Here is a 26,609-nt window from a genome sequence, read left to right on the forward strand (position 1 = left end):
CAAGTAGCCATCGGAGCCTCTAATAGGGAAGGCCAGGGGAGCATTCTAATTGGCTGCCTTATGTCATGTGTACTTCCCTTGGACCAATCACTCTTTTCAAGGAGGCGGGGCATGCTCTGATTGGCCAGACTGGGAGCGCAAACACTGTAGTTATCAGAGCCCCCTACGAGCAGGAAGCATTTGCGGGGAACAGGTACTTGGGGTTGACTAGTGAGTGGAATGCATGAAGAGGAGGAATGGGCCTCGGGGTATGGAAAGGGGTCAGGGCCCAGAGGTTTCTGGGCACAGCATGTTTTGGGTGTCTGGAATTCTGCCCCGGGATTGTGGTCACCCCTAGGCAGGAAGTCACTAGACAACTCGGCTGCAGAGGTGTCAAGGGAGATTCATCTGCTCTTTTTCTCTCATTCCTTTTCTCACTATTTTCCTTCCTGTTACCCTAGAATATTCCCGACCCTCTTAAGGATGGTTTAACTTATCGAGGCCGAGTCTTCCTGGAGTTATTCACCCACGTCTCTTCCCATCAAGACTTTAAGAGGAAGGATCTCTCCTCTGAAGTGACCAGTATAGAGGTAACTACAGGAAACAGGTAACCCAGGAAGAAAGAGCCCCTCTGCCCACCCCAGATCTACTGCGGGTCCTGTTTCTGACTGCAGAGGCCCCGGCCGCAAGCTGAATGAGCTCCTGGGTGCCTGAGAATGTTTGGTCAATCTGCCTGAGTCTTTACTAAGCCGTGTGAGGGCTTCATGCTGTGCCAAATCCCGGGTGGTCAGGGACCCAGTAAATACAAGATAAAGTTTCTGTTTAAGAAATGTGCAATCTAGTTAAGGAGAAATGATCTTCTAAGGAGTTTTTATTTCTTCCTATAGTCTGGGGAAGACCACTGCTGCAGGAAGGGGCAGGGGGAACAGTGTTAAGAATAGCCACCCACTTATTTTTAAAAATGGGAATACAGTCATGGGAAGGAGAACCAGAGAGGAGGGAGCAGGTTCCAGAGAGAGACCCTTTGGAAACAGAATGATCAGAACGAAAGACCAACAAGACATAAGAAATGAGGCTAACTCCTCTAAGCTGATTCCCCTTTTCTGCCTCAGGTGGCAAGGTGGTCAGGGTGGCATCCGTGCTCCCTGAAGGAGGAGCAGGTCTGGGGGGAGGGAGACAACGAATCTCACCGTTGACATATGCTGATGAGACATCCATGAAAATCAGTCCTCGAGGCTGTAGACAGATGGTGTGTCATCAGCACACCAGGATCTGAACACAGGGTTGTGAAGGAAATGCCTGGGAGGAGTAGGTGGGTAAAAGGGTGCCACGGCCTAAGGCAGGTAGAGTAGGAGGAGGGGCTTGCAGAAGAGACTGGGGAAGAGTCTGCAAAGAGGACCACTGAGGCAGCCCCCTAAGGGGAGAGTTGCCAGGCCGCCCAGGTGCAAGGGAGAAGTTGCAGACTGTGCATAGAAGCAAGTGCACAGAAACTTCGCTGGAAAGTGGAAGGAGACAAGATCAGATGGGGCTCAGCAGAGGCTCAGAGGGGAGAAGGAGGGTTGTTTTTTATGACAGGGCAGACCTGGGCTAGTGAACAGACTGGGAGAGCTCAAGAGGAGGGCAGGGGTTGGCCACAGAAATGAGATCGGCTGACGTGGTAGATGGAGGACCTCCAGCAGATGGGAGGCAGGGTGGGAGGAGGCGGCTGGAGAAGGGCCCAGAGCAGATGTGCGTGTGTGTGCCACCTTCACCACACCCCTGCCCACGCCGGGTCTCATCAGGGGAGGGCGTTGAGGCAAAAAGGAGAGGGATGAGGTGGCCCAAGTCAGAGCCCAGCCTGACCCTCAGGGCCTTGGAGGGAGAAACCTCCCTTTCAGGAAGGAAAGGAACCCCAGGTGGCTAGGAGGAGGGGACCAGGTAATAAAGGTCCTGGGAGGAACTGCCCTTGAGCGGGAGTCAAGGCAGGATTTTGAGGGGGCACAGGTTCAAAGATGGTCCAGCTCGCCCTGAAGAGAAGCAAAGATGGCTTTTGAAAGAAACAGGGCACCTCATCTTTGGCTCCCTGCCTGTCTCTAGAGCCTTGTTTATCCCTTGGCTTATGTACTGGGGATGTGGGGGCTTATTGTTTTAGAGGCACCATCACCGCCAGAAGTATGGGCTGTGCGTCATCTTCCTTTCCTGTACCATGATGCCCAACTTTAAGGACCTGATCCAATTCGAGGTCAGCATTGGCCACTATGGAAACAAGATGGACCTGAATTACAAGCCTCTCGTCTCAACCACACAGTACAGCCCAGTGATATATGATGGTAATAGTCAGATACAACCCAAGAGTAGAGAGCATCCACTGCATGCCAGGCTCTGCTCTTGGCCCTTTTAAGGGTATTAGCTCATGGAAATTCATAGGCATTGTTAACCCACATGTCTCACATGAGGAAAATGAGCTTCAGGGAGGTGAAGTCACCTGCCAAACATTGCACAGTTAGTGGGTGGTGAGCCCACGACAAGAGTTGAAAGTAGGCGTTCACTCCAACTTCTTCTCTATGCTGCATTCCACACTACAACTTCCCCAGCCCCATCTTCTTCCCTACTACTCTGAACCATCCCTGATCCATCCATGCAACCGTCTTCTGCTACTCATCTGCCCACCTGCTATCCATCCATTAATCTACCCATCCACCCTTTCATCCATTCAACTCCTACCCATCCACTGACCCAAACACTCAACCAACCTCCCATCCATCCATTCATCCATTCATCCAATATATGCTTATTAAACACCTATACCAGGCTGTATAGAATAGCAGTTCTCAAAGTGCAGTCCCTGGGCCGGGCATCAGCATCACCTGGGAACCTTTAGAAATGCAGATTTGAGGGGCATCTGGGTGGCTCAGTTGGTTAAGTGTCGGACTCTTGATTTCGGCTCAGGTCATGATCTCAGGGTCGTGAGATGGAGTCCAGCATCGGGCTCTGTGCTGAGCAGGGAGCCTACTTAAGGTTCTCTCTCTCCCTCTCCCTCTCCCTCTGCCCCTTCTCCCACCCCTCCCCTGCTCATGTGTGCTCTCTCTCTTAAAAAAATGCAGATTCAAAAAAAAAAAAAAAAAAATGCAGACTCTTGGCCCCAGCTCAGTCCTTACAGAATCAGAGAACCTGGGGATGGTGGCCCGCAATCTGTTTTTTCACAAGGCCACCAGGTGATTCAGATGCATGCTAGAGTTTGAGAACCACTGCTCTCAACTTCCTCTTCAACAGCTTCCTAATTTCATCGCCTCTTGAGAGCCTTTCCGTGCATCCCACTCCCCTGGATTTTTAAGAACAGCTCTTTATTGAAATAGAATTCACACACCATACAACTCATCCATGTAAAGTATGTAATTCAGTAGTTTTTAGTGTATTCACAGAATTGGACAACCATCACCATGGTCAATTCTAGAACATTTTTATCACTCCAAAAAGAAACCCTGTACCCACTTGCAGTCACTCTCTATTTCTCCCCTGCATTCCCAACCTCAGGCAACCATTAATCTACTTTCTGTCTCTGTGGAGTTTCCTATTCTGGATATTTTATCATACACGTAGATTCACAATATGTGGTCCTTGGTGTCTGGCTTCTTTCACTTAGCCTAACATTCTACTTGTTTTTAAATTATGAAATATACACACAAAAAAATTAAATGTATATATACAGTTTAAAGACGAATAAAATGAGTACCCCAGAACTCACCACCCAGCTTAAAAGATAGAAAATTGTCAGCATCTTAGAAGTTCCCTCTATGTTCTTCCCAGACCCATTTACTCAAGAAATAACCACAGTCCTGACCCTCATGGTAATTACTCCCTTCCTTTACTTTTTAATTTTTACCATCAATGTATGCAACCCTAAACAGCATACTATTTTTTGCATTTTATACAAATGGAACTTTTCAGTCTGTATTCATCTGTTTTCCATCTTTTCCTCAATATTAGTTTTTTTTTATGTTGGTACTTGTAGCTGAAGTTCATTTTCACTTCTGTATATATTCTACTGTATGATTATAGCACCAATTATGTGGTGTATGTAGACACTTGGGACTTATCTTTTTTTCCTACTATAATAATTGTGTTATAAACATTCTTGTTCATGTCTCCTGGTCTCAAGTGCAAGACTTCTTCTAAATTATATACCCTGAAGTGAAAGAGGAATTCAAAGCAAAAGAAATTATACCAAATTACACTCTCATCAGCTCAATATGAGAATTTCTTTTGCTCTTCCTTCTCACCAGTACTTGATGTTGCCCAGCCTTTTAATTTTTGCCAGTGGTGGATGTAAGATGGTATCTTATAAGATCTTGATATGTATTTTCCTGATTACAAATGGAGGTTGGGCATCTTTTCATATGTTTACAAACTTTTGTTTTTTCTCATCTGTAAAAAGCCTATCAATATGGGGCACCTGGGTGGCTCAGTTGGTAAAGCGACTGCCTTCAGCTCAGGTCATGATCCTGGAGTCCCAGGATCGAGTCCCGCATCGGGCTCCCTGCTCAGCGGGGAGTCTGCTTTTCCCTCTGACCCTCCACCTTCACATGGGCTCTCTCTCTCTCTCAAATAAATAAATAAAATCTTTAAAAAAAAAAAAAAGCCTATCAATATATTTTATCCATCATTCTATTTGGCTCTCTTTTTTTTTTTTAAGATTTATTTATTTATTTATTTGACAGAGAGAGGGAACACAAGCAGGGGGAGTGGGAGAGGGAGAAGCAGGCTTCCCGCAGAGCAGGGAGCCCAATGCGGGGCTAGATCCCAGAACCTGGGATCATGACCCGAGCAGAAGGCAGTCGCTTAATGACTGAGCCACCCAGGTGCCCCTATTTGGCTGTCTTTTGCTTACTGGCTTGTATATTATTTTTTCTGGGAATGATCTTTTGTTAGATGGGTGTATCGTAAATACCTTCCCTAAGTTTGGGGCTTTTCATCTTCATCTTAATGACAACTTTTTATTTCTTTTTATTAAGGTCTTATTTGCAAACAATAAAATGCACATATTTTAAGTGTACAGTTTGATGAATTTTGGAAATACACCCATGTAACCACCAGGGGAAGAAAGTTCCATCACTCCAGAAAGCTGCCATTTGCCCCCTTTCAGTCAGTCTCCCCAATCCCTGGGGTCAGTCATTGTTGTGTTGTCTATCACTATAGATTTGTTTTGCTTTTCCTACAACTTCATGTAAATGAAATCAGACATATGATTCTTTCTTTTTCTACAGCTTCTTTGGCTCAGCAGAACGTTTTAGGAATTCACCCATGTTGTTTCATGGATAAGTGTTTTGTTCCTCTTTATTTCTGATAGTACTTCATTATGTGGATATGACAGTTTATTTACCCATCCTCCTGTTCATGGACATTTAGATTGATTCAACTTTTAGAGTATTATGAATAAAGCTGCTGTGAACTTTCTTGTACAAGTCTCTCTATGGACATGTGCTTGCATTTCTCTTGAGTACATACCTCAGAGTGGAATTTAGGTTTTATTTTTATTTTTTTAATTTTTTATTTATTTGACACAGAGAGCGAGAGTACAAGCAGGGGGAGCAGCAGGGAGAGGGAGAAACAGACTCCCACTGAGCAGAGAGCCCGACCAGGGCTTGATCCCAGGACCCTGGGATTATGACCTGAGCTGAAGGCAGATGCTTAACCAACTGAGCCACCCAGGCACCCCAAAATTTGGGTTTTAAAGGAAATAGCTAACAATCTTCCAAAGTATTTGTACCATTTTACACCCGCACAGCAGTGTTTGAGATTGGTACTTGCCCCACATCCTTTCCAACTTTGGTATTGTTGGTCTTTTTCATTTGAGTCATTCTAGTGAGTATGACATTGTCCGTAATTGTAATTTTAATTTCCATTTCTCTAATCAGTAGTGATCCTGAGCATCTTTTCATGCTCACATATATTTCTATAGTGAAGGCGCTGCTCAAGTTTTTAGCCAGTCTTTCAATGAGTTGTTTATCTTTTTATGTAGCATTCCAGTTCTTTTACATTTTGGATACACGTCCTTTGTCAAATCTGTTTTGCTAATATTTTCCACTCTGTGGCTTGACTTTTCAATTTCCAAAGAGTGTCTTTTGAAGATCAAAAGTTTCTAATTTTGATGAAGGAAATAAATTCTAATTTTGAGGGGCGCCTGGGTGGCTCAGTCGTTAAGCGTCTGCCTTCGGCTCAGGTCATGATCCCAGGGTCCTGGGATCGAGTCCCACATCGGGCTCCCCGCTCTGCGGGGAGCCTGCTTCTCCCTCTCCCGCTGCCCCCACTTTGTTCCCTCTCTCTCTGTGCCTCTCTCTGTCAAATAAATAAATAAAATCTTTAAAAATAAAAAAAATAAAAAAAAAAATTCTAATTTTGAGGAGTGCCTGGCTGGCTCAGTCGCAAGAGCATGCAACTCTTGATCTCGGGGTTGTGAGTTTGAGTCCCATATTGGGTGTAGAGATTACTTAAAAATTAATTAATTAATTAATTCTAATTTTGATGAAATCAAATTTGTTGATTATCTTTTCTTTTATAGTAGTACATTGTTTGGTCCAAGAAATACTGTCTACCCCAAGATCGTAAAGATACTCTCCTGTGTTTCATTCTACAAGCTTTATAATTTAAAAAAAATTTTTTTAAAGATTTTATTTATTTATTTGACAGAGAGAGAGAGAACACAAGCAGGGGGAGCAGGAGAGGGAGAAGCAGGCTTCCCGCCCAGCAGGGAGCCCGATCCCAGGACCCCAGGATCATGACCTGAGCCGAAGGCAGACGCTTAACAACTGAGCCACCCAGGCGCCCTAGAATCTCTTTTTGAAAAAGATTTTATTTATTTAAGAGGGGGAGGGGAGGAGCAGAGGGAGAGGGACAGGCCGACTCTGTGCTGAGGACAGAGCCCAGTGCGGGGCTCGATCTCACCACCCTGAGCCGAAGTCCAGAGTTGGACGCTCAACCAACTGAGCCACCCAGGCGCCCCTAGAATCTCTAATCTGTTCCATTGATCTGTTTGTCTATCTTTAATGCCGATATCACACCATCTTGATTACTATAGCTCTAAAGCAAGTCTTGAAATCAAGGTAGTGTAAGTCCTCCAATTTTGTTGTTCTTTAACAAAATAATACAATTTCTGGCTATTCTGGTTCCTTTGCATTTTCATGTGAATTTTAGCATCCGCTCGATAGTTTCTACAAAAAGCCTGCTGGAATTTTCCTGTCTTCTTTTGTTCTAATCCAGTGTTTTTTTCTGTGTTTCGTTTTGTTTTTAGTATTGCAGTCTGCCTCCTCTACTGGCTCTGCTTCTGTGGATTAGTTGTAGTGGTTGCTCAAGGGATTGAAATACTGATCTTTAACCTGTCATAGTCTACCTTGAGTTAATATTATAATCACTTCACATATGATAATATATTACATATATTCACATATAATTGTTACATATAATATAAAGTGCAATTACAATAGTATAATTGGATTTTCACTTTTGTATACATTCTAGAGTTGGTTTGCTAATATTTTGTTTAGGATTTTTGCATCTGTATGAACAAGATGAATCTGTAATTTTCTTTTTTTTTTTTTTTTAAAGATTTTATTTATTTGACAGAGCACAAGCAGATGGAGAGAGAGGGAGAAGCAGGTTCCCTGCTGAGCAAGGAGCCTGATGTGGGACTTGATCCCAGGACCCTGGGATCATGACCTGGGCCGAAGGCAGCCGCTTAACCGACTGAGCCACCCAGGCGTCCCATGTAATTTTCTTTCTTATAATGTCCTCATTTGGTTTTAATATCAAAGTTATGCTAGCCTCATGAAATTGAGGACCATTTCCTCTTTTTACTTGCTGTGAGTATTTGGGTAAGACTGTAATCATCTGTTCCTTGAAAGTTTGATAGGGCTCACCTCTAAATATAAGCCTGGTGGGTTTTTTAATGCAGCGATTTAAATATGGATTTATTTTAATTAGTCAGCTTTTCTATTTATTTTTTTAAGTCAATTTTGGTAGGTTTAACTCATCTAGGAATTTATAAATTTCATTGAAGTTTTCACATTTGCAGCATAAAATTGTTCATAGTATCTTTAAAATTTTTTTATTGTGGCAAAATAGACATAACATAAAATATATCATTTTAGCCATTTTTAAATGTACAGTTCAGTGGAATTAAGTACATTCACCATGTTGTGTAACTATCACCTCTATTTCTAGAGTGATTTCATCATCCCAAACAGAAATTCTACCCATTAGACAATAAATTCCATTGTCCCCTGGAATCCTCTATTCTACTTTTTGTCTCTCTGAATTTGCCTATACCTCATATATGTGGAATCATGTAATATGTGTCCTTTGTGTCTGGCTTATTTTACTTAGCATAATGTTTTCAAGATTCATCCATCTGACAGCATGTGTCAGACTGCATTCCTTTTTATGGCTGAATGATATCCCATTGTATGTACGTATCATATTTTGTATATCCGTTCATCTGTTGATGGACACTTGGGTTGTTTCCACCTTTTGGCTATTGTGAATAATGTTGCTTATGACCATCAGTGTACACATACCTATTTGAGTCCCTGTTTTTAATTATTTGTGGTATATGCCTAGGAGTGGAATCACTGCATCACATAGTAATTTTTAACTTTTTGAGGAACCATCAAACTATTTTCCACCATAGTTTCTTTTTTTTAAGATTTTATTTATTTTTATTTTAGAGAGAGAGAGCACGAGGAGCAGTGGGAAAGGCAGAGGGAGAGGGAGAAACAGACTCCCCGCTGAGCAGGGAGCCCCATGCAGGGCTCGATCCCAGAACACTGGGATCATGACCTGAGCCAAAGGCAGATGCTTAACCAACTGAGCCACCCAGGCGCCCCTCCGCCATAGTTTCTTGCTGTTATCTATTTATCGCAGCAATATCTAAAAATAGCCACCCTTATATTATTCTTTGGAGGGGGGCGTGTGTGTGTGTGTACACATACACCTTCTTTTCTTTTGATAAGTCTACACAAACTTTTCCAATCTTTTACTATTACAAGTAATGGTGTCAAGATATAGTCTTGCATAAGTGATTTCAAAGTGGAATTGGTCAAGGGACGCCTGGGTGGCTCAGTCGGTTAAGCGTCTGCCTTCGGCTCAGGTCATGATCCCAGGGTCCTGGGATCGAGCCCCGCATCGGGCTCCCTGCTCGGCGGGAAGCCTGCTTCTCCCTCTGCCTCTGCCTGCAGTTCCCCCTGCTTGTGCTTGCTCTCTCTCTCTTCTCTCTCTCTGACAAATAAATAAATAAAGTCTTAAAAAAAAAGTGGAATTGGTCAAAGTGTATTTGCATCTTGGCAGATACTGCAAAACTGTCCTCTGTGCTGATCATTTTTTTTTTTTTAAGATTTTATTTATTTATTTGACAGAGACAGTGAGAGAGGGAACACAAGCAGGGGGAGTGGGAGAGGGAGAAGCAGGCTTCCCACTGAGCAGGGAGCCCGATGCGGGGCTCGATCCCAGGACCCTGGGATCATGACCTGAGCCGAAGGCAGACGCTTAATGACTGAGCCACCCAGGCGCCCCTGTGCTGATCATTTTCTTGTTTGCTCTCAGCATCTCCAGCAAGGAGAGACTGAATGCTCTGCTCTAGATCAAGGTTCATTCTTGCCCTTCCTTGCTCTATTTAATATCTCAGGGCCGAACACCTGCAAACTACATTTCCCACCTTCCCGTGCCAGCTGATAAAAGGGCAGATGCTGTCATTCTATTCTATCTCCCCACCTCTTCACTCGGCCTCTCTGCCTCTCATTCTCCCTCCTTCCTGCCACCGATTCAGGAGGCATCTCTGGAAGTAGCTACATGCCTTCAGAGATCCCAGCTTTCGCTGGCCACTCCTCCATGGTTCCAGCCTCGGCCAAGCAGCCCCCCTGCAGTGCAACTGCTGGTTGGGCGTCACCTTCTTGGTGGCTCCAGCATCCTGTGCAGCTACCTCGATGGCACAGCTCTGATGGTGTGCCTGTCTGTGGTCACACCACTGCCTGACTTTTGTTCCCCAGCCCCTAGAAACAGTAGTTTCTTCCACCTGTTACTAATCTCTGAGGAAGCTCACTTCCCCACCCCACCTTTTTATTTTAGGTAGGGTCAGCATGGAACCCAGAACAGGGCTTGAACTCACGACCCTGAGATCAAGACCTGAGCTGAGATCCAGTTGGACGCTTAACCGACAGAGCCACCCAGGTGCCCCCTCACTTTCCCTTTTTTGATCTCTTGGCCCTTTCAACACATTTTCTCTATTAAATCCCTCTATGTCAAATATCTACCATGGTCTTTTTCTTTTTCTGGCTGTACCCTGACTGATAAATGTTGTACCACTCAACACTCCACCAGCAACGTCTGAGAGCCTCGTCAAAATCTGGTATAAACTTCTGGATTTTTATCAGTCTGGTAAGTGAAAAATGGTATTTCAGTGTAGTTTTAATTTGTATTTCTCTCATTATAAATGAGGTTGGGTATCTTTTCGTATGTTTAAAAGTCATTTGTGGGGCGCCTGGGTGGCTCAGTCATTAAGCGTCTGCCTTCGGCTCAGGTCATGATCCCAGGGTCCTGGGATCGAGTCCCACATCGGGCTCCCTGCTCGGCGGGAAGCCCGCTTCTCCCTCTCCTGCTCCCCCTGCTTGTGTTCCTGCTCTCGCTGTCTCTCTCTGTCAAATAAATAAATAAAATCTTAAAAAAAATAAAAATAAATAAAAAAAAAATAAAATAAAAGTCATTTGTATTTCCCTTTCTTTAATTGCCTGTTTGTGTAATTTTCTCTTTTATTCTCTTGAGATACTAGTCATTTTCTTATTGATTTCTAGGACACTTCATATTTGAGGGAGATTAGGCCCTTATGATATGAGCTGTAAGTATATTTCCCATATTTGTCTCCTATCTTTGTCTATGATGTTTGGGATTTTTTTTCCCATGAAGACTTTTTTTTTTTAATGTACTCAAACTACTTTTGTGGCTTCTGGCTTTTGAGTCATAATTAGAAAGGTCCTTTCCACTCCAAATATATGAAGGAATTCTCTCATGTTTTGCTCTAGAAGTTCGTGGCTTCGTAAAGTTTCATAACCAATACCTTATCTCTTTCTGATATTTTTTCTTTGTAAATCTCTTGATCTTTCTGTCCAGCTGCCCAAATATCCTTTATCTTGCAAGTCTACTAACTTCACCAGGATATGTTGAAGTGTTGATCCTTTGGGGTCAGTTGTCCCTGGCACGTGTTGTACTCTTTCATGGGTAGATTCGAATCTTCTTTTATTTTGTTAACAATTTATTTGGTGGTATAATTTTTTTCACAGTTTTTAAATTGGGTTGTCTGTCTTCTTATTATGGGGTGGTAAGAGTTCTTTATATATGCTGGATACAAGTATTTTATCGGATATGATTTGCAAATAGTCTGTGGCTCGTCTTTTCATTTTCTTAATGGTGTCTTTGAAGTGCAAACATTTTAAATTAAGATGAAATACAACTTTTTTTTCTTTTATGGTGTTATATCTAAGATCTCTTTGCCTAACCCAAGGTCATGAATATTTTTCTCCTATCTTCAAAAAGTTTTACAGTTTTAGTTCTTATATTTAGCTGTATGATCCATTTTGAATTAATTTGTATATGAATAGTTCAATTTTTCAAGCACCATTTGTTTAAAAGACTATCTCTTTCCCATGTGGGTTTTCTTAAATTATATTTTTAAATATTCTGTGCCATGGTTAGGTTTTCTACTTTAGGGGCCCCATTTTTGGGCTTAACAGTTTTCCTTGGTTTTCTTTATCCATCAGCTTTTCCCTGATCCTTTGTGACTCTCTATTTCCATTTTATTTTGGTCACTTTTCTTATTTCTATCCTTATTTCTGTGCCTCTCCCTGAGTTGTCTGCAGGGTCTAATCTCCCTTGGGCTTCTTTTTATGTTGTCTTCCTTTTTAGGGTGTTTTTGTTTTTGCTTCTACTTTTTTTCTCTGTTTTGCCAGCTCACATTTCCTCATCTGTGCCCAGAGTTCGTTCTGGGAGCGTATTTTTGCTGGCACTTTCCGCACTCTGCTCCCATCAAGCTGTGCTCCCAGCTGTCTGCCTTGCTCCAAGCTTCCCCGCAGGTGACTTCTGTTACACTTCACCCCTTCCTGCTTCAGCTTTGGACAGCAATCGTAGTTGCTTTTGGCAGTCCTTACGTGTATTTTGAGTCTACAGATTATATCTGTCTCCTTGTTTTGCTGAAAATGGAGCTGTTTTCCTCCTCCTTGTTGCTTTTGTGTACTATCCAAGAGTAGAAGAAGAAAATTGCCATCTTGTATCCGCACGTTCATATCTGAGAACCCCAGTCCTGGATCTCTGCTTATTTATCATTCTAATGATTCACTCAGTACCAGAGCCTGAAACTGGTGTCTTCCAATGATTCGAGAAAATTATAAGATATTTTCACTTCGTGGGGTGCCTGGGTGGCTCAGTCGGTTAAGCGACTGCCTTCGGCTCAGGTCATGATCCCAGGGTCCTGGGATCGAGTCCCGCATCAGGCTCTCCACTCAGAGGCGAGTCTCCTTCTCCCTCTCCCTCTGTGATCTCTCTTGCTTTCACTGTCTGTCAAATAAATAAATAAAATCTTTTTAAAAAAAGATATTTTTGCTTCGACAATTACTTCTTCCCCTTGTCTCTTATACACCTCCTCCTCAAACTCACTCTATCCTCTGTGGGACTCCTCATTCTGTTCTTCATATTTTTAAATCTCTCTTCCATATTTGTCATCTCTCTGAGCTGTATTCTGCATAATTTCTTCTAGATCTTCTTGGAAGGGCCTTAGGTAACCACTCTATTTAAAATTTTTGGCAGCTCCTTATCCCTATTCCCCACTTCATTCCTCTCCGTAGTATTTTCCACCGTTTGGCACACAGTATTTTAAGTATTTTGTCTCCACTATTTTTTTTCATTCTTTTTTTTTTTTTTTCAAAGATTTTATTTATTTGACAAAGAGAGCACAAGCAGAGGGAGAGAGAGAGAGAAGCAGGCTCCCCGCTGAGCAAGGAGCCCGATGCGGGACTCGATCCCAGGACCCTGGGATCACGACCCAGGCCGAAGGCAGCCGCTTAACCGACTGAGCCACCCAGGCGTCCCTATTTTTTTTCATTCTTAAGTAAACTTTTTTTTTATGGTTTTATTTATTTGAGAGAGAGAGAGAGCATGCACACATGCGCGTGCGCATGAGTGGGGGAAGGGCAGAGGGGAAGGACAAGCAGATTGCCCGCTGAGTAGTGAGCCCATGCTTGGCTCAATCCCAGGACCCCGAGATCATGACCTGAGCTGAAGGCAGATGCTTAACCAACTGAGCCACCCAGGCGCCCCTGTACTTTTTTTTTTTTTAAGATTTTATTTATTTGCCAGAGAGAGAGAACACAAGCAGAAGGAGTGGCAGGCAGAGGGAGAGGGAGAAGCAGACTCCCTGCTGAGCAGGGAGCCTGATGCGGGGCTCGATCCCAGGACCCTGGGATCATGACCTGAGCCGAAGGCAGACGCTTAGCGACTGAGCCACCCAGGTGCCCCGTGTCTGGTTTCTTTTTGCCTACCATTTTGGGAAATGGAAACACAAACCTAGATGTTGTTGGGCATGGCCTTAGCTCATTCTTGTTGCTGTGTAGTATTCCATTGGGCAAATATACCATAATTTATTTTTCCCTTCTACTACTGAGGGAGATTTTGGTGGTTTCCAGTTTTGGACTATTACGAATAATGCTGCCATGAACATTTTATGACATGTCTTTGGATAATGCTGTGACACCTTTCGGTTGGGTGTGTACCTGGAAACAGAGCTGTGGGGCTAGAGAGTATGTGTCTTGGTTCTGAGCTGCTCATTTTCTTGGAACTTTATCTGAAGGAAACCTTTGGGACTTTAGACTAAAGTTAAATCCTTCAGAGAGGATTTCTTTGCTTCCTCCAGTTACCTGGGGCACTGCCAACCAAAGACCATTTTAAATTTTCTCCAGAATGCAGAATACAACCTGCATGGGGCCCCATTTGCAGTTACAAATGTTCAGGAGAATTTCCTGCTCTCTCTACCCAGAGCCATGCCAGAGATGGGCTGGTTTCTTCACTGTTGCCTTCTGTGTGGTGGATTATTTCTCATCGACTGAAGGTTAAGGTTTTGGAGTGCCAGCTTCGAATGGCAGATTCATTTGCTAGGGCTGCCCTAACAAAGCACCACAAACTGGGTGGCTTAGAACAACAGACACTTATTCTCTCACAGCTCTGGAAGCTAGAAGTCCAAAGTCAAGGTGTTGGCTGGGTTGGTTCCTTCTTTTTTATTTTATTATTTTTTTAATTTTTTAAAGATTTTATTTTTTTATTAACATATAATGTATTATTTGATTCAGGGGTACAGGTCTGTGATTCATCAGTCTTACACAATTCACAGTGCTCACCAAAGTACCTACCCTCCCCAGTGTCCATCACCCAGCCACCCCATCCCTCTCACCCCGCTCCACTCGAGCAACTCTCAGTTTGTTTCCTGAGATTAAGAGTCTCTTATGGTTTGTCTCCCTCTCTGGTTTTGTTTTGTTTCATTTTTCCCTCCCTTCCCCTATGATCCTCTGTCTTGTTTCTCAAATTCCTCATATCAATGAGGTCATATGATACTTGTCTTTCTCTGATTAACTTATTTCTTTTAGCATAATACCCTCTAGTTCTATCCACGTTGTTGCAAATGGCAAGATTTCATTTTTTTTTTTTAAAGATTTTATTTATTTATTTGACAGAGAGATAGCGAGAGCAGGAACACAAGCAGAGGGAGTGGGAGTGGGAGAGGGAGAAGCAGGCTTCCTGCCAAGCAGGGAGCCCGATGTGGGACTCGATCCCAGGACCCTGGGATCATGACCTGAGCCGAAGGCAGACGCTTAACGACTGAGCCACCCAGGCGCCCAAGATTTCATTTTTTTGATGGCTGCATAATAGTCCATTGTATATATACACCACATCTTCTTTATCCATTCATCTGTTGATGGACATCTAAACTCTTTCCACAGTTTGGCTATTGTGGACATTGCTGCTGTAAACACTGGGGTGCATGTGCCCCTTCAGATCACTGCATTTGCATCTTTGGGGTAAATACCCAGTAGTGCAATTGTTGGATCATATGGTAGCTCTATTTTCAACTTTTTGAGGAACCTCCATACTGTTTTCCAGAGTAGCTGCACCAGCTTGCATTCCCACCAACAGTGTAGGAGGGTTCCCCTTTCTCAGCATCCTCGCCAACATCTGTCATTTCCTGACTTGTTAATTTTAGCCATTTGACTGGTGTGAGGTGTTATCTCATTGAGGTTTTGATTTGTATTTCCCTGATGCCAAGTGATGATGAGGACTTTTTCACGTGTCTGTTGCCCATTTGGATGTCTTCTTTGCAGAAATGTCTGTTCGTGTCTTCTGCCCATTTCTTGATTGGATTATTTGTTCTTTGGGTGTTGAGTTTGATAAGTTCTTTATAGATTTTGGATTAAAGATTTTATTTTTAAGTAACCTCTACACCCAACATGGGGCTCCAACCTACAACCCCGAGATCAAGAGTCGCACGCTCTACTGACTGAGCCAGCCAGGCGCCCCAGGGTTGGTTCCTTCTCATAGATCTGAGCCTCTCTCCCAGCTTCTGCTGATTGCCTACAATCTTTGCTGCTCCTTGACATGTAGACACAGCACTCCACCTCTGCCTCTGTCTTCACGTGGTATGCTCCCTCTGTCCCTGTGTCTTCACATGGCTGTCCTCTCTCTGTATCCCTCTCCTCTTCTTATAAGAACACCTGTATTGTGTTAAGGCTCTAACCTACTCCAGTATGGCCTCATCTTGACTAATTACAGTTGTAATGACTCTGTTGCCAGATAAGGTCACATTCTGAGGTAGTGGGGTTAGGACTTCAGCATAGCTTTATAGGGGGCACAGTTCAACCCATAATACACGGGGTCTCCTGTGAGACTGCTCACCGTGGGCAGTGCTAGACTTTCTCCACTGAGCCCCCTGCCCTGGCCCTTGCCAAAGAGAAGCACAAGTTCTCCAGGATTTGCCAGAAACTTAGCGGGCAAAAGTCAGCTTTGCTTTCGCTTGCCTCACAGACTTTCTGCTTTTACTTTATTTCGGCTTCTGTGGATTTCTTTCCTTATATCAAGTCAGCACTACAACTCAGAAAAATTTGAAAATGAACTTACGTTTCATCTAGCCTCCCCCCTCATTTCAATAAGGAGCATGCCCTGGGAACCTAGTTTGCCAAGCCAATCACTGGTTTGTATCCATCCTTGCTCTCCTGATGCTGCACCTCTGTCCTGGCAGGCCCTTCGTGTTAAACGTCTGCCCACCCCAACCAAACCCTGGGTCTCCCCCTGAGCCTGGAGCCCACTCCTCCTCTGTCTCACAGACCACCCCGAAGGGAGACCCTACCTCAAGGCATGCCCCTTGCCTTGGCATCTCGCCTGAGGCTAAGGGCATGGGGCTTTGGAGCTAGACGCCTGCATTATGACCACCTGGCTGAGCCACCTCGGGCAAACTGCCACCCCCCCACCGCCTGGATTTTCCCGTGTGTAAAATGGGGACTTTGAAAAGCTACGTGACACCCTGAGCACAATGAATGCTCAACAAGGCCAACCGTGTTCATCAAAGTGCATACGTTCTCAATTGGCCAGTAGCCCACCCTCTGGCGGGAGGGGTCCAGTCGGGATTAGTAGCAGATGGTGTCCTTGAGGAACGGAGTAGCCCAGGGAAGGTCCCCTGAGGGGACACAGTAAGAGGAGACCTCCCAGAGTCCCTCAGACACCCCCACACATGTGTCTATGTCTCAGGGAACATCTACCATTATGTGCCCTGGTACAACACCAAGCCAGTCGTGGCCGTGACCTCCCACTGGGAAGATGTCAGCTTCCGCATGAACTGCCTCAACCTCCTGCACTTCACTCGGGACCGCCTGGTAAGTGGTACAGGAGGGTGCAGGGGTGGGCCAGGCCACCGATGGGAGGCTTGGGGGACTAAATCACAGTCCTAGGGAGCCAGTCACTCAGTTCACTCATGCACTCCACACCAATGAAGACAGAAGCATCAGGCACTGTGCTAGACACTGAAGACCCAAAGCTGAATAAACACAGCGCCTTAGCCTCACCATCTGGGAAGTCGGATATGCAAATAGCTACTACAGGGCACAGGGCTGGAGATCCACTACCCAGAGCCAGTACCCAGAGCCATGGGGGGCAGCGAGATTGGGGATGGGGGAGGGGAGCTGAAGAGAGGATAAGCAGAGGAGGTGTTTGAAAAGAAGGTGACATTTGAGCAGAGTCTTGAAGAATGAGTCTGCTGGGGGCGTAGTGGGGGTGCAGAGAAGGGAGTGCAGAGTTGGCAAAGCCATGGTGACATGAAGTTCCAGGACAGCAAGGGCATGGAGGTGATGTGGAAATAAAGCCAGAGAAACTGGAAGAGGTCAGATCACAAAAGGTCTTATGCATCTGCTAAGGAGGGAAGTCACTGAACATTTTTAGGCAGGAGTGCCACATGGTGCCTCCACCTTGGATATGACTTTTTTGCACCTACAGAAGAGAAGCCCTGGGTCAAAACTCTACCCCTTACAGTTCTGCCCTATCCTGGCTCCTTCTTGCCACTTACCTGTTGGGTAGTGGAGAGGGTGTATGGGGATCCTCGCCTTGCAAGGGCATGTAATTGCTTTGGACTGACATCCTTGGGTTACCCCAAAGGCCCCCAAGTCCTGACTGATAACATCTCGGGCCAGTCATTCCTATAACCTCTCCTGGGTGAGCCCCCATGCTGACTTGCTGTTTCTCTCCTGCTGAGCAGAAAGCCAATCTGGACACCCTGAAGTCCATAAGGAATCCAAGGGACCCCGCTCTGCTCCCCCAGTGGGAGAAGCTGCTGAGGGAGCTGGTGGAGGACTGCAAGTAGGGGAGGAGCGTGCTGCCCTGGGGCTGGGGCTGAGCTAGGTCAGGCTCCCACGGGGTGGGGGTGCAGACCAGCACCCTACAGAATAGCCCCCAACCCCCACCTCCTCAAGAAAGGAGCTCCGCTCAATCTCTCCCCAGCTCGAAGCCCAAACCACAGAGCTGCTTCTCCTCCCCTGTTCAGGCCCTCCAGAAACTGGCCCTGACCTCCCCACCTAGCCTCATCCCAGCTGTCCCTACACCCACACCTGATGCTCCCACCAAACCAAACCTCTCCCTGTTACCCTGACAAGCCCTGCACATCCTGGCCCACAGCTTTTTCCCGGCTGCTCCTCCTGTCCACAGTGCCCTCCACAGGGCTCTGCCTGTTCTGGAAGATTCATCATAAGGCCTCTCCCAGCCCCACGCCCCCCCAGGGTTTGGTTGGCCCCTGTCTCAGGGCTCTCACCCACCTCCACAGTGAGCTCCTTGAGCACAGGCCCGGCACACCGCATGAGAACCCAAGGGCCAGGCCAACAGGGTTGGGGCGGGATCTCAAGTCTAGGAAGTGCACGTTGGCCTAAGGCAGGGCGGGAGGTCATGCGAGGTGAGGCGGAGAGAGGCTCAGCGCCCTCCTTCCTGATCCTGGCCACAGACACCCTCTGCCCTGCATGACCCATCAGCCCAGAGCCACCGAGCTGGACAAGAAGAGGTGGCAGCTCCGCAGCCTCCTCCTGCAGGAACTGGCCCAAAAGGCCAAGGAAGTTAAGCCCAGGAACATGGTGGCCACCGTGGAGGACTGGCTGTACCGCCTCGATGCCGTGCTCCCCGAGGTGGGTGCTGGACACACTGGTGGGGGAGGAGGACTTGAAGCCAGCCACGCAGGCCTGACGCCCTCCCGCCTCAACAGCCCCAGATGGGCCTCCCGGACGTGATGATCTGGCTGATGTCCAAGGAGCAGCGGGTGGCCTACGCACAGGTGCCCGCCCACAGCGTCCTGTTCTCCCCAACGGGGGCTCTGCACTCTGGCAGGTTCTGTGGGAAGACACAGACCCTCATCCTGCAGGTGGGGAAGCCAGGCCACCCCATTCCTCAGGGGAGGAAAGGGCCCAGAAATACCCCAAGGGAGAAACCCTGAACTCTTGGGGCAGCCCCCATGAGTCTCCCTGAGGGCACACCCACTTTGTCTCTCCTGGGCCCTTTAGTAGGTGAAATGGGGTTGAAACAGTCTCCAGAGAAAGGCAGGGGACAGTGCCCATCATCATGTGGTTGATGCCAAGTCCACATCCCTCATAAATGTTCCTCAAATTCATTTCTTCCGTCATCCTCACACCACACTTGGTCCAGTCCCTTGTCATCTCTCCCCTGAACCAGGACTGAGTGCTTTCCAAATATTTAATGCCTACAAGGCCTGGGCGCCAGCCCATCATATCAGATGCAGGTCATAAACAAGGCTGGTTGACCAGCACCCCACCCTGGTGACAGCCCCTCCTTTCAGCCTTCCCCCCAACCCAGGAGGCAGGTGGGGGACACTCCCTTGCTCTTAAAGATGTCCTTCGTTCCCCAGTGTTTCCCAGAGAATGCCAAACCTCCCTGGCCTGGCCCCAGCCCCTTCTCACTGCAGTAACCTTTTCAGGGCCACACACTCTCAATAGCCAAGCCATTCTCGGCTTCCCAACCCCCAAACCTGCCTGCCCTGGGCCCTTTCCACCATTGTGGAATGTCTCTCCTATGCCCGCTGAAGTCTCTCATCCTGCAAGAACCACTGAGACTTGACTCCTGGCTCTACAACTCAATGGTCTGTGTGACTCCAGACCAACCCTTGACCACGTCCAGGCCTCAGTCTGCTCCTCCGTAAAATGGGCCTGGTGAAAATGATGTGTGCCCCCCCCCCCCCCCCCCCATGTGAGGATCAGTGCGTATCCTGCACATTTGGCACTTACCTTGTCAATGTCACCACCATCACCACTTCTCTTTGGAGCCTTCCCAGGCTCCCTGGGTGGCACCGCCCCTCTCCCCACAAACCCCACCAGCCTCTGTTATGCATGGGGTCACAGGTATACCATTTGCATATTAACTCCCTCTGGAAAGCAGGAACTCTATCATTCACTTTAAGTCCCAGCACCCAGGGCTCGGTGTGAAGGAGCAGGTGTATGTGTCCCTCCCTCACCCACGCCCCTGCCCCCCGGGGGGGACGTGCAACCCTGTGGGGTCGCCCTGCCTCTGGTTTAGTACCCAGAGGGTGAAGGACAGAAGGACACGCTGCCAGCGCACCTCCGGGTCTGCATGTGGCTCGGCAACGTCACGGACAGCAAGGATCTGCAGCTGCTGCGCCAGGGCGAGGTTGTCGTGTACGCAGAGACGGTGAGCAGCGCCCAGGGGGCAGCAGGGGGAAGGCCGGGCTGCCAGAGCCCAGCACCAAAGGTGGAGAATCTGACGATTATGCAATGGGCTTTGATAAAGAGGTGGCAGAGCCTAGAGCAGCCTCAGATGTTGACAAGCCATAGGCGTGGTGATAAAAGGGGCAGCTGGGTGATCCCTTAGGGCCAGTCACTCTCTGCCTGATGGAGCTTCACTGGGAGTTTCTCCCAGTTACTTCAGGGCATGTGAGGTGAGGTCTCATCTGTCGCCAACATGGCAGCCTAGGACCCCTGCAGACTCCAGCTGGGTCCTCCAGGCCAGTCTGGTGGTTCTAGGGAGAGAGGGTCCTGGAACATTCAGAGGAGCAGGAAGTGAGGCATCTTCCCAGAAAACCACAGACGCAGGGGGTGGCCGAGCAGCCAGTCAGAGACTGCTCTAGAACCAGAGGAGGGAAAGAATGACCCTTGTTGCCTGGGGGAGGACGTGGCTCAGGAGAAGGCTCCGAGAGCAGAGGGAAAGAAGTTTAAGAATTTTCAGCTTTTTAATTTACTGAGTCAAAAATAAATTTTTGTGGTTCCAAAGTTGCACACTGTGCATGGATATATCCTAACATGCGTAACCAGCCCCTACGTAGGGCTTGGAGACGTGAGATGAGAGGGGATTTAGCATGGGGTGCGGGCAGCAGGGGCTGCACGTCCAGCAGGGGGATGTGGGGAAAAAGGCTCAGAGGCAGCAGGGATGTGGCAAGTGGTGGAGAGCACTGGGTTCCCTGAGTCAGCAGCGACAAGGCTAACGGAGCGCACTGCAGCAGCCCCCCACCCCCCGGCCACCCCCGCCCAGGCTCTAACACAGGCATCTGCCTGCTCTACCCTTCAGTGGCTGAGCACCCTGGGGTAGAGTTGACCTCTGAGCTCAGTTTCCCCCCCTGTGAAATGGGACTGTGAGGATTACAGGGAACAGTTCACATAAAACCCTAGGCATGGGCCTGGCCTGAGGTGAGGATTTGATGAACAGCATCCTCTTGTCCTAACCGAGTGCCGCTGGGGAGAAGTGCTGCCTGTGATAAGCTCCTGGCCCCTTCTTGCCTAACACACTTCCAAGAGGTCCCTGCAGCCCAGAGTAGGGGGCCCAAGGAGGGGCCCAATGTCCCAGTGGGGGGGGCGGTGCGAGGCACTAACAACCGCCCCTCCCCCAGTACGAGAACCAGGCCAAGTATAAAGACCAGTGGGGGCCGCAGGGGCTGTACCGCTGCCCCAACTTCTCAGACGTCATGGGGCACAAGGCTGTCCCCAAGGAGGATTTCCAGGTGCCCCAAGGATGGCACTGGCAGGGGCAGTGGACAGTGGAGCCTCAGAGGAGGTAAGGCTAGGGTGCGGGCCCGGAGCCTGTGTGCCCCTGGACATGCAGCACTGGGCGGACTGTTCTTTTCACCTGGGAGAACCAGTTAGCCGCAGCCCGGGGAGGTGGGCCCGTGGCCACTGTGGCCTGCTCCCAGCGACTGGGGTGCCCAAGACGAAGGTCCCTGCCCACCACACTGCCCTGGATGCCAAGCCCCACTGCCCAGCCTTGCCCAGAGCAGGTGGGGCTGCCAGGTAGGGAAACACTGGGCCAGCAGAGGACGACCCGGGAGCCTGAAAGTTTGGGGAGATGTGCTGGAAACTTGGGGTCTCACTGCCCCCAGACTCCTCCTGGACGTAGACATCAACAAGAGCCAGGTGCTAGAGGAGGTGTATGAGAACCAGTGTCGAGACACCACGGGGGCCTGGGTGCGGGCCGCCATCCCGAACACGGATGTGGTGAGCAGGGGCTGAAGCTGCCTCGGGGGAGGGGGGGACAAGCAGTGCACGCAGGTGGGTGCCCTGCAAGCTGGGTTGTCCGTGGGAAGAGCACCAGACCAAGGGTTACCCTCTGAGCCCTGCCCCCACACCCCGCGCAGGAGCCTGAGTGCGCACTGATGGCGTTAGTATCCTCAGACGGCAGGTAGAGGCGCCTTCAGAGACTGTAAGGAACAACGTAGGGGGGCAGTGTTTCCTTCCTAGGCTTCTTCCAAAGGTAGTGCTTACCCAGAAGGAGAGAATGTCTGGGGCTAGTCTAAGCCCACACCGTCTGAGAGAACTTTCTGTGATGATGGAAATGTTCTGTGTCTGCACTGTCCACCTACCAAGTACTTGAAATGTACTTGTGAGACTGAGGAACTGAACTTTGGATTTTGTTTCATTTTATCTTTTTTTTTTTTTAAAGATTTTATTTATTTATTTGAGAGAGTGTGCGCGCGCGAGAGAGAGCACGGGTGGGGGAGGACGGAGGGAGAGGGAGAAGCAGACTCCCCACCGAGTAGGAGGCACCATGGCCACGGTAGATGAGTGAAGGTGGCCTCCCAGCTCAGATGCCCCCGGCCTGCCCTGTCTATCCACCCTCAGAACGGAGAGCCCGTGGAGGCCCGGGAGAATGTGAAGTGCCCCCAAGGCTGGCACGTTAAGGAGAACTGGATCGTGGAGCTGAACCACGCGGTGGACAGTGAGGGTCAGTCCTCTGGTCACGGGCTGAGGGAAGGAGGCCCTGGAGCTGCCAGGGACTGACACTTCCCACAGCCTCAAAGCAACCAAGCTCTCAGGTGGGATGGGCCTGAATTTCCAGGGGTTGCCCAGCCTCTGGACAGTGGGGTCTCCACCCTTTCTATAGACATGGCCCCCAGTTTTCAGACCGGGCAGGTTGTAAGTGCCTCCTGAGCACTTTCTAGAAAAGGGGAAAATGGTCACGGAGCCTGGGTTCCCCTGAGGTAGTAGCTCCAGGGAAGGAGTGATGGGCTGGAAGTCCAAAGACCTGGGCTCAAGACGTTGAGTCTGCTATATATGGGCTGTGTGACCTTGTGTGGGTCACAGGACGTCTCTGAGCCCCGCCTTCCTCATGTGTAAGACGGGTGGTTGGGCCCAAGCCACCCTCGTGAGCACACCGTCCTTTCCACAACTCAGGGCCTGAGACACCTGGACGTGAGGGAAAGCATTTCCCCTTTAGCCTGCCTTCTAGGGCCCGTCTCTCAGGCCTGTCCACACCTCCCAGCCCGTGGGCACCTGGGCGCCCACAGGCCGTGGCCCTGCCTCTGCAGGCTGGGAGTACGGAGTGGGGATTGAGCCGTCGGGCCAACCCCGGGTCTGGAACTCAGTGGAGAAGACTTACTACTCGTGCCGCCGGCGGCGCTGGGTGCGTTTGCGCTGCCGGAACCATGGGAAGCTGAGCCTGGAGCAGGAGACCCTCTCCTTCCTGCAGCTGGTGAGAGGACTGCCTGGGTGGGTCCCCCCACCCCCAGCGCGTGCCATGGTGGGAGGGTGACATTCTGCTCCCCTCCCCGCAGCACCACCCCAGCCCAGCCAAGGAGGAGGAGGGCTGGGAGTATGGCACCTTCGGCTCCAAGTTCCACCTGAACCCTCAGCCCCAGAGCCGGTTCCGCCGCCGCTGCTGGCATCGCAGGATGGTCCTGAACAAGGACAAGGGCATTGCACCCATATTCCTCCTGGAGGGATCCTTGGTAAAGCCTCCGTGGTCTAGGTGACTCCTCCTTGCAACCCCACCTCCCAGAGCCGGGGCCCAGCTGCGGTGTGGCAGACAGCAGGAGACACCCCTGTTTGGGGCACTGATGGTTGAGGGGTGGGGGAGTGTGTGCCCCAGATCCACACCCTCAGGCTATAAGGGAAGTGTGACCTGGGCCTGCACTAGAGGAGACAAGAAAAGCACGCAAGAGCCTCAGGGAGAATGTCCTGGGCACAGGGTATGGATCTGAAAGAGCAGGCTAGGAAGGAAGAGAATATGAGGCTAACACAGGCTCCAGACAAAACGATCAGGAGCTCCTGGAGGCCTGCCCCAGAGGAAACCCAGCTACATGACCTACCCTTCATCTACTGCATCTTCAACAGTAAGCTTTGAGAGTCTGCTTGGTGGCCCCAGAGACCCTGCATCGGAGGGCAGGCTGTGGGGAGGGGCCAGTGTGGGGATCCCGGGGGCAACTGATGGACGACGCTCCTCTCTTACCCAGAGCCCCACTACTACCAGCTTTTCTGCTACATCTACCAGGCCCGGAACCTAATGTCCAACCAGATCCAGACATTCCAGGGTAGGCAACAGGCACCCCTTTCTGCCCAAGCCCCTGGGGACCCCAGCAGCATAAAGAATATGACAAGGAAGGGGGTGCAAGCATGCAGACCCCTCTCCCCAGCACCTCAGGGCCCTGGCTTGGGGAAAAGATAAAATCAAGGAGTATAAGGCAGGGCTGTTCTTGAGATGTGTGCCCAACACTGTGGAATCAAGAAGGGGGATTTGGGGAGGCTTCACCCTGGCGGTGAAGAGGGAAGAGGAGTTTTCTGGCAGAGTACTGATGAGACAGGAAGACAAAAGAAACGGTGACACACACTGGGACCGCACGTCGCTTGTGTCAGAAAATGAGAGGTGGAGAGGAGGGCCCATGAAGGTTTTAGGAGAGCCGTGTGCTCCTATGGGTAGCCCTGTTTGTAAGGAGCAGGTGGCCGGATGAGGCTCTGAGCCAGGGCAGCGGGTGTCTGCTGGGAGCTGTGTCCACTGGGCGTCAGCGTCCACATTGAGAAGGCCACATGATGTCCCCTGACACTTGTGTGTCACAGCCACTCGCTGATGCTGTGGAAGGGCAGGCACGTGTAGCTGCTCCTCAGAACTCCTCCAGAGGAGCCCTGGGGCCTCCACCCCTGGGACACCCAGACCTCAACCAGGTGGTGTCAGAGAGATGTGGATGGAACCAATGGTCCCATGGCCGTTGGCTCTGCAGCTTGCACTGAGGTGGCCTTCTGGGCAGTGGCTGTGGTTGCCCAGCCTGGGCTTGCCTGGATCTCTGGTCCAGTGGTTGGTGGCAGCTGCCGGGGGAAGCGCCTCGCTTGATAGCTCAGTGGCAGGACCCTCTCCTCTCCTTCTGCCCACCCCCCAGTGCCCTTCATTCGGTTGGTCTTCTTGAACCATAGCCAGCGCACCCAAACCCTGAAGAGCTCTGCGGCCCCCACGTGGGCCCAGACGCTCATTTTCCAGCACCTTCTTCTGTACGAGCACCCCGAAGACACCAAAGCAAGCCCACCACTCGTGGTGTTGGAACTGTGGCAGCAGGACTCCCAGGTACAGTGGGCTGGAGCAGGCAGAGTGGCTGAGTTTTTATTTTAGAGGAGAATACACCACAAGTGCTCCAGTGGGGCCTGATTCACAGACAGCATCACGCCGACATAAATGCCAGCCTGTATCTGAGAGCTGTCAGCATCCCGGGGGAGGGGCCAGGACCCTGCCAGCTTGGCCTCCGTGTCTGGTGAACTTCCCCTTCCCTGCAGGGAAAGGAGAGCTTGTGGGCCCGGAGCACGTGGTCCCCGGTGGTCTGGCTGGATGTCCAAACACGGACCCTGCCCCCTCTGAGGTGGCACCCCCTTGTAAAATTGCTAGGGGAGAAAGAAGGCGAGATCCTGGTGTCCTGTGAGCTGATCCTTGAGACTGAGGTACCGGGAGGGAAGGCCCGGCTGGCGGCTGCAGTGCTGGGGGGGGGGGGGGGCCGCCCTGCCCCACTCCCCTGCCTCAAGTTCCCACCAGCAGCAGTCCCCAACTCCATCCCCTCAGGGAAGGCCTGGGGCCTGGGAGCCGGCAAACTGGGCTTGGGGATGCCGGCCTGCCCAAGCTCTCCCTAACCGCCCTGCCTGCTGCCGCCCGCAGGGCTCCGGAGCCTCCTCCCTGGAGCCCTGCTAGGGACTTGATTTAGGGGTGGGGAGTAGGAGGACGAGCCCACTAGGGCCTCATGCTCCCTACTCTCCCACCTCACCCCTTCAGAGTGTCAAAGAGAGGCCGCCAATCTTAAGTGTTCCGTGGAAGAATGGAGTCTACACGCTCCCCAAGAGCATCCAGCCCACGCTAAAGAAAATGGCTGTGGAGGTGATGATGGTGGGGGGCGGGGAGGGCGGGCACCCTCCAAAGCAGTCGGGTGCCGCGGGGCTCTCTCTGTGGACTCTCCTTGGGCCCTCCTGACTACCTGATCCAAAGCTCACACCCCAGGAAGATAATGTCTGAGAGATGGAGGGAGACAGGAGAGACATAAAGAGCAGAAGCTCTGATAGAGTAACTGTCTTAAATGCAGATCTCCGTGGTGGGTCATAGCCCAAGGGCTTCAGTGTTCGCTCTCTCACCTGAGCCCCTCACTGCCCCTCTGCAGTGGGGGCCATTTTTCAGACAAGAAAACGTGAGACTCAGAGACAAGCTAGCCCAGGCACTGTGACACAGGGATAAGTGGCAGGGCCAGAATCTGGGCCCGGCTCCGCCTGACTCCAAATGCCAGGATGTTTCTCACCTATCTTTTGACTATAGGCTGGAGGTCCCCACATCGAACCTTTGTGCTC

General features: G+C 49.5%; 1 protein-coding gene across 1 annotated transcript in view; it reads left to right on the forward strand.

The window, feature by feature from the left end:
- Positions 1-26,609, forward strand: part of FER1L5 (fer-1 like family member 5) — a 57,026-nt gene that overhangs the window by 21,634 nt on the left and 8,783 nt on the right. The window contains exons 18-34 of the mRNA XM_032397361.1: positions 441-569; positions 2,111-2,288; positions 16,783-16,907; positions 17,783-17,883; positions 18,518-18,695; positions 18,773-18,928; positions 20,095-20,226; positions 21,419-21,582; positions 21,905-22,019; positions 22,644-22,746; positions 23,330-23,514; positions 23,597-23,749; positions 23,989-24,133; positions 24,254-24,331; positions 25,172-25,353; positions 25,560-25,736; positions 26,059-26,148. Of these exons, the coding sequence (XP_032253252.1) occupies positions 441-569; positions 2,111-2,288; positions 16,783-16,907; positions 17,783-17,883; positions 18,518-18,695; positions 18,773-18,928; positions 20,095-20,226; positions 21,419-21,582; positions 21,905-22,019; positions 22,644-22,746; positions 23,330-23,514; positions 23,597-23,749; positions 23,989-24,133; positions 24,254-24,331; positions 25,172-25,353; positions 25,560-25,736; positions 26,059-26,148 (2,391 nt within the window). The remainder of the gene's footprint in view (positions 1-440; positions 570-2,110; positions 2,289-16,782; positions 16,908-17,782; positions 17,884-18,517; positions 18,696-18,772; positions 18,929-20,094; positions 20,227-21,418; positions 21,583-21,904; positions 22,020-22,643; positions 22,747-23,329; positions 23,515-23,596; positions 23,750-23,988; positions 24,134-24,253; positions 24,332-25,171; positions 25,354-25,559; positions 25,737-26,058; positions 26,149-26,609) is intronic.

This window comes from Phoca vitulina, unplaced genomic scaffold (genome assembly GCF_004348235.1).
Source record: "Phoca vitulina isolate PV1807 unplaced genomic scaffold, GSC_HSeal_1.0 scaffold98, whole genome shotgun sequence".
Classification (NCBI taxonomy): domain Eukaryota; kingdom Metazoa; phylum Chordata; class Mammalia; order Carnivora; family Phocidae; genus Phoca; species Phoca vitulina.